The 7,500-nt window shown below is 46.8% G+C and overlaps 2 protein-coding genes across 2 annotated transcripts in view; one reads left to right on the forward strand and one right to left on the reverse strand.

Annotated features, from left to right (window-relative positions):
• Window positions 1-2,877, forward strand: part of lama1 (laminin, alpha 1) — a gene marked incomplete at its 3' end in the record, with an annotated part of 59,560 nt that extends 56,683 nt beyond the window's left edge. Inside the window, 5 exon segments of the mRNA XM_080544108.1 lie at window positions 1-73; window positions 412-565; window positions 972-1,105; window positions 2,113-2,329; window positions 2,717-2,877. The exon segment at window positions 1-73 is cut by the window's left edge and continues 80 nt beyond it. Of these exon segments, the coding sequence (XP_080400234.1) occupies window positions 1-73; window positions 412-565; window positions 972-1,105; window positions 2,113-2,329; window positions 2,717-2,877 (739 nt within the window).
• Window positions 2,878-6,216: 3,339 nt separating this feature from the next.
• arhgap28 (Rho GTPase activating protein 28) overlaps window positions 6,217-7,500 on the reverse strand; it is a gene marked incomplete at both ends in the record, with an annotated part of 28,569 nt that continues 27,285 nt past the window's right edge. The window contains 3 exons of the mRNA XM_080544109.1: window positions 6,217-6,320; window positions 6,626-6,690; window positions 6,964-7,091. Coding sequence (XP_080400235.1) covers window positions 6,217-6,320; window positions 6,626-6,690; window positions 6,964-7,091 — 297 coding nt within the window. The remainder of the gene's footprint in view (window positions 6,321-6,625; window positions 6,691-6,963; window positions 7,092-7,500) is intronic.

Raw genomic sequence — 7,500 nt, forward strand, 5'->3', positions numbered from 1 at the left:
CACTCTGGACGTGGAGAGGCAGCTCTACCTGGGGGGGCTGCCCCGCACCTACACCGCCAAGAAGATCGGCAACGTGAGTCACCGTAGCAGAACACAGAGAAACACACAACACCATCTTGAAGCTTAGAATATAGTCCTCTACTAGGGGGACGGCGGTAGCAATCTGAAGGTCGCCGGGTCGATCCCCGCCTCAGGAGGGAGCTGCATGTGCCCTTGAGCAAGGCACTTAACCTCTAATTGCTCCAGGGGGCACCGACTATATCTATGTCTGACCCTGTGCCTAGAGCAAGAAATTGCAATTTCCAACAATTGATTGACAAGTTGATTGCCTGGCTAATTAAACATTATAATTACAGTTATAGGGGGTGCATCCCAATAGTCTAAAGCGGTTTCCTCCCTGTCTCCCTCCAGGTGACCCAGAGCTTGGCAGGCTGCATCCAGGACGTGATGCTGAACAGTGTGAAGCTGAGCACGCAGAGCCCCGCGTCGGAGCACGCCACCGCCCCCTGCTACGCCGCTGCCCAGGACGGGAGCTTCTTCAATGGGAGCGGATACGCTGCCCTGAGTGAGTACCTCCAATACACCCCAAACACACACACACACACGCACGTACACGCACGCACACACACACACACACACACACACACAGTACACAGTACACAATACAAAAACACACACACACACACAAGTTGTTTGTATGCATGTGTATGTGTGAATACTTCCAATACACCCCAAACACACACACACACACACACACACACACACATACACACATGCATGTGCACACATATACGCACGCACACACACACACACACACACACACACACACACACGCACACGCACACACACACGCACACGCACACACACACACAAGTAGTTTGTATGCATGTTGTGTATGTACAGTCTGAGTGTGTCTATAACATATGACATATGATGTGGTGTTTAACGCTGACTGCTCCGGTTCCCCCCAGTGAGGGACGGGTACAAAGTGGGTTCTGACGTGACGGTGGAGCTGGAGTTCCGTTCCACGGCACCGGACGGAGTCCTGCTGGGGGTCAGCAGCGCCAAGGTGGACGCCATCGGACTGGAACTGACCAACGGACAGGTGGGTGGCACAGTCCCTTCTTATCTACACGAGACGCTACAGTACAAACGTCGTAAAGAGGTTGCTTATTGACAACGAAAGCAGATGAAAGTGAATGTGTGTCAGGGTCGCGTTCCACTGACCACGTATCTGTCTTATCTGAAGCTGTAAACTTGTGGAATGTCTTTCTACTTGATAAGATAGGTACAGTATATTGCAGGAAGACCATTTATCAGTGATTGTATTGCACAGTTTACTGTTGTTCTTACTTAAAGATAACCAACATCACTAGTCCTGAATAGTGCTGTCATTGTAAAAAGGTTGCTGTCGATAGAAATTAAAGCTATGACGACGGATCTAGTCACTAGATCACGTCACTGTATTGTATTATATATTATGTGTATATATTTTAACGTGACGTATTTCTGTTTGACATAGTCAGTAATGGCATGTTAAAATAGCAATACAGTCACATGCCATGTCTCTGTTTGACCTAGTCAGTAATGATATGTTAATAATAATATAATAATAATACGTTTTATATAACACCTTTTATACATTTAAGAACGCAACTCAAAGTGCTGTACAATACAGTGCAAAAGTCAATACATTAGTGTCAGTACATTAGCGATTGGTGACATTATGTTACACGTTCTAGTCTTCTGGTGCCCATATCGGCAACCAATCAAAATGTTCTTTTGAAACACAGAACTACGTTTCTCAACAACTATGTTGTTGAGAATCACAACACAAACTCGCTAGTCAAGCCAAAACACTGCAACGCTTCGGTGAGTAATCCCCACTGCTACCTAGTTAACTATAACACTATTTGACATTGTGAGCAGGCTCAAAAAACAAGCTGGTTAGTTGACTAGCGATGTGTCATTGATTTTCAAGAACGCAGAAACGTATTCACATTTTTCGAAAGAAAAGTCAGACCGTTACATCGGATCCCGATATGCGGACCAAAGCGTTAGAACGTGACACGTCTAACACGGTCCCGTGCTTCTGTGTGTCTGTGTCTGCAGGCGGTCTTCCACGTGAACAACGGTGCGGGCCGCGTGTCGGCCTCGTCTCGACGTGGCTCCTGGCTGTGTGACGGCCGCTGGCACACCCTGGTGGCCCGGAAGACCAAGAACAGCCTGAGTCTGACCCTGGACGGGGTCACCACGCTCACGGACAACCCCCACCCCCAGTCCACCTCCGCAGAGACCAACGACCCCGTCTACGTAGGAGGATACCCTGGTACGTCACCACTCACAATAATATAACAATGTCAGCCATTTAGCTGACGCTTTTATCCAAAGCGACTTACATTTTTCAGTATATATGGTCCCGGCGGGAATCGAACCCACGACCTAAGTGTTGTTAGCGCGATGCTCTACCAACTGAGGCACAGGGGACCGTCATCACAAGTTCAGCCGTTAGCCTGGATCATCTAAGCCCTACGAGGCCCAAGCCTAGGCTCTTGTTTATATCTGAGAGGGTTTGAGAGATAGTAGCGCTATAGTCGTTAGCGCCATCCCAGTTAGCTTCCTAGGTTCATTTTAGACTTCATTTACCTACAAGTAGTATGATGTCAACCCCAAGTCAATAAAAGTGTGTGTGTCTCTCTCTCTTTCTCTCTGACAGTTGGAGTGAAACAGAACTGTTTGTCGACCAGAACGTCGTTCCGCGGCTGCATGCGTCACCTCCGCCTCATCAAGGGTCATGTGACTGACGCTCTGGACTTCAGCGCAGCGTTCACCCTGGAGGGAGTGTCCCCTCACTCCTGCCCTGCCACCGCCGCATAACCTCCTGACAACCTCACAACAACCATGCAAAGACCTTATCACCCTGGTAACCATGCAAAGACCTTACCACCCTGGTAACCATGCAAAGACCTTACCACCCTGGTAACCATGCAAAGACCTTACCACCCTGGTAACCATGCAAAGACCTTACCACCCTGGTAACCATGCAAAGACCTCATCACCCTGGTAACCATGCAAAGACCTCATCACCCTGGTAACCATGCAAAGATTGTACCACCCTGGTAACCATGCAAAGACCTTATCACCCTGGTAACCATGCAAAGACCTTACCATCCTGGTAACCATGCAAAGATTGTACCACCCTGGTAACCATGCAAAGACCTTATCACCCTGGTAACCATGCAAAGACCTTACCATCCTGGTAACCATGCAAAGATTGTACCACCCTGGTAACCATGCAAAGACCTTACCACCCCTAGAGGGAGTGTCAGTCACACTCTCAATGCTGGCTCAAAACAGCCCTAACTTTGCCAGAACTGAACGATTCAGCAACCTTGCCACAACCTACCATTTGTAATATTATAAACCAGGATATGACCCTCTAAATCTACTGTATGAATACAACCTCTCCATGTGTAATGCTGTGTACAGATAAACACTAATGACCAATGTTCTTGTTGGTGTGAAAGGTATTTTTGAAAATCAACTAATTTTTCCAAAGTGATTACGACGACAGGTTTTGTACATTTTGACCTCCCCAAATAATTTGTTCCGTAGCAAGTAAGCATGTCTGCTTGATGGCCTAGAAGATTCATATTTGTTAATAAAATGCAATTAAATAACTTGAGGTGGTATTTTTTCATGTCAGACTTGCTGTATTGGTCCCATATGCTATACATACCTTAGAATCATACGTTTCTATCAAAACCATCTGTCTCTTACCTGTTCTATCTATGTACTAGCTAAGTCTATGTAGATTTCCCGGTAGAACTATCAGAATAACGATCCGAATCTAGTTTCTTTGCTATTTCTGTCAGCCTCTGGGGAGAGAGGAGAAACTGTCAGGAATTCCTGAGGACTTGACAGTCTCAATCAGACATGATTCTGAGGAAGAATGGCAGCGGGAACAGGAGCAGGGACAGAGAAAAGACAAGGCAACAACTCCATCATTTTGAACTTGTTGTTATATTTTTACTGTGTCAGTGATATATGAAGGCCGCTGAGCTTCAACAGCCCAGCAGCCAAATCAGAAACAACAAGGACCGTCAGCCGTGGTCAAATAATATTACTGAAATACAAATGCAAAATCATAAAAAATGAAAAATCTGAATGGTATTTACAGAAAAAACACCCATGGTTAGAGAGTCCATGGAGTAGAAGAACATCCTATACAAAATCTTATTTTTTTTTACACACTGGCCTCAGAGGATTAAAAAGACACCACATATTAAATCCTGAGCAAAGTGGTGAACATCACAACCTTGTTTTGGGAGACCCAGACCCAGATTTAGCCTAGTCCAGGACCAAAGATCATGATCAATTGAGGGCCATTTTCACAGACAAGACTTAAACCTAATCCTAGACTAAAAACGCATCTTCAATGGAGATTTTACATTGAAAGTGTGATTTAGTCCAGGACTAGGCTTAAGCCTAGTCTGTGAAACCGGCCGTGAGAGTCTCTATTGAAAGTGCTTTCTAGTCTGGGAGTGGTAGGCCTACTCTTCAGGGCTAGTTTCCTGGGCACAGACCAAGCCTAGCTCTGGATTAAATAATGCCATCCAGCGATAGAAAATCTCAACTGAGAATGCATGTTAGTCTTTAGGATGTAGGCTTGATCTGGGTCTGAGAAACCAGCCCCTTAGTGTCTTCGTGAAGTTGCCCCTTAGGCACTGATCCAGGATCAGCCTCCCCAAATTCTAACCCTGAAGATGAGGAGGAAAAAGAAACACAAAAACTGACCCAAGACCAGTGACTACTATGGTCAACTTCACCCTAACTCCATCCTATGGATGCTACAGGTTTGTTGGGGTGACAGAATACTTGTATGTAAGAGCCAACATCAGCCACGGTGTTGACGACCATGGCACTGGCAAACATTGAACTAAAACCACACAGAGCTGTACAGAGTGGAGGGTGGGGCTAACACACACACACACACACACACACACGTAGGAACACACACACACACTCGCATGCATGCGCACGCGCACACACACACACACACACACACACACACACACGCACACACACACACGCACACACCCTCCCTCCCTAGCTGTAGGTAAACATGATCCACCAGTTCAAACACTGTCAGCAAGCACACGCTGCTTTGAAGAAACTCTTTTATGGCCTCACACTGGTTCTCTTCTCCTCCTCCTCCTTCCTCCCGTCCTTCTCTCCGGGCTCTAGGCATGCACAATTCCTCTCGCATGACATCATTAGTACTGTCAGTCTCTGACGCCGTCACAACGTTAGAGTGGTAGAGAGTGTTAGGTCATACTGTGGTGGTATCTGAGTCAGAGGAACAACATTCAGAGATGGGGGAGTGAGGAGGGAGAGGGTTACTGGGTCTGTAAGTGCTGGATCTTCTCTTTGTCCTCTCCCTCGCTCCTTCTCTCCCACGGGCTCACACAGCAAACCAAGAGGTTCGCCTCCAGACATGGGAAATCCAACTGGGTTTTGTTTTCGCCTAATAAATCATGCGGCTGTCATAATCCATACACATATCATAGTTTACATGGTATGATGTGCGATATAATAATAAAAAAAAAGAAGCAGGATAAGTTAGTGTGTATAAATATAGTAAGTACATGTTTTTACTGCGTCTCGTGTGTGGTAGTAAACATTAGTAGAGGTCCGTCATGGTCCATGGCCACCACAGGAGGTGAATGGTACCGCGCCACACAGACATCTTTGGCACCAAGCAATCCCAATGGCCAGCATGGTGTATGGTTGGTTAGACATGGAACACAGGTCTTCACATACTGGAGCTGTTCCTCCTCCTTAAACCGCCACCTCCCCCCCCCCCTCTGGAATCCACACACTCAGAGAGGTTTTGTCTGTTTTAGTATTTTTTTTTTTTTTAAAGGATTAATCCCAGAAAAGAGGGCTTGAGTGGAGTCTTTTCTCTGGAGGAATGTCTCTGCTCCCCTATAAGCCCTTCTCTCTCTCTCTCTCTCTCTCTCTCTCTCTCTCTCTCTCTCTCTCTCTCTCTCTCTCTCTCTCTCTCTCTCTCTCTCTCCTTTGTAGTGGTTCACGGGGTGGTTAACAACCTAACTTGGCCTTCCTCCAAGCCTGCATGCAGTTCTCCAGGATAACCACCAGAGGGCAGTGTAGATAGTGCTTCAGTCTGTTTTCAACACTGTTTCGAGTGGCGAGTCAGTCCTCAGGTCCAGTACTTCTGGGTTTTAAGACCCATTCACAGTGAGGGTTGACGTGGTACACGTCCAGCAGGTGAGTCTCTGGATGCAGACAGCGCTCTCCTAGTGGGAGGAACACACGTGTTTAGTATGGGGGGGGGGGGGGGGGGACGACTGAGAGATTACTATAGTAACTGATGTAACACGTTTTTTGTTACATCCCATTATACAAGTATAAGAGAGTACAATTCTGAGGCTTCAGTTCCTCGACATTGCAGCAACAAGAGAAAACTAAATGGCAATAGTTATAAAAAAGACAATTGAGCAATATTATAATAATAATAATAATAATAATAATAATAATAATAATAATAATAGAAATAGCATGACTCTTGCACTGAGGTAGCAGGTGATTCAGTCATACGTACCGATATTTCCTCCCACTTCAAACAGATACTGTCTGGGTCGCCTGCTCGTGCTTCTGGTGCCGCGACTGGAGGAGAAGAACAGAGAGCAGTGCCAGTCAGAGACACGGTGTGTGTTCACTTCAGGGTCGGCCTCTCTGAGAAACTCTATTCAACACTCCACATTCAATTCATGGATAGAGAAAATCATTGAATTTTCATTGAGTGAATTACAATTAAAAATGGACCCCAATCCCCCGCCCCCCTATATACAGTATCCTGTAGCAATAACACCAACAGAGACAAAGTGATGATGACTATGATGATGATGATGACGATGATGGCGAAGTCGTGGAACTTACCCGTTCTCGCAGTCGAAGCGGGCCATCACGTCTTTGGTTTTCGTCTCGTTGTCCAGCTGTATCGCCATGGAGACCTTAGCGTGCAGAGGCGCGTGAACCCTGATGACCCCCTCCCGCAGGTCAGTGAGCTGCGGACAGAAAGAACAACCCAGTCAGCCTACGCAGGTCCACCACACCAACCTTCAGGACCGAACAAGGGGGGACGGAGTCACATGTTTATGCAGGTAAAAGTGTAATGTTTTGGAGTGTCGTACACCCTGCTGTTTTTTGGGATAGAGATTGTGGCGAGAGACAGGAAAGTCAGACAGGAGGGTACGTCAAGCAGGGCATGGGCCGGATTCTAACCCATGGCGACATGGGTGTATGTAGGCCATGGTGCTAGACCACTGGACCACCCCAGGCCACTAGGATTCTTTCCACAGGTACATGTGAGGTGAATGAATCCAGGTGAGTGTACCAGGCCTACCTCACTCCTCTAGACCACTGGACCACCCCAGGCCACTAGGATTCTTTCCACAGGTACATGTGAGGTGAATG

This window comes from Nansenia antarctica (assembly GCF_963989245.1).
Source record: "Nansenia antarctica genome assembly, chromosome: 13".
In the NCBI taxonomy this organism is placed as follows: domain Eukaryota; kingdom Metazoa; phylum Chordata; class Actinopteri; order Argentiniformes; family Microstomatidae; genus Nansenia; species Nansenia antarctica.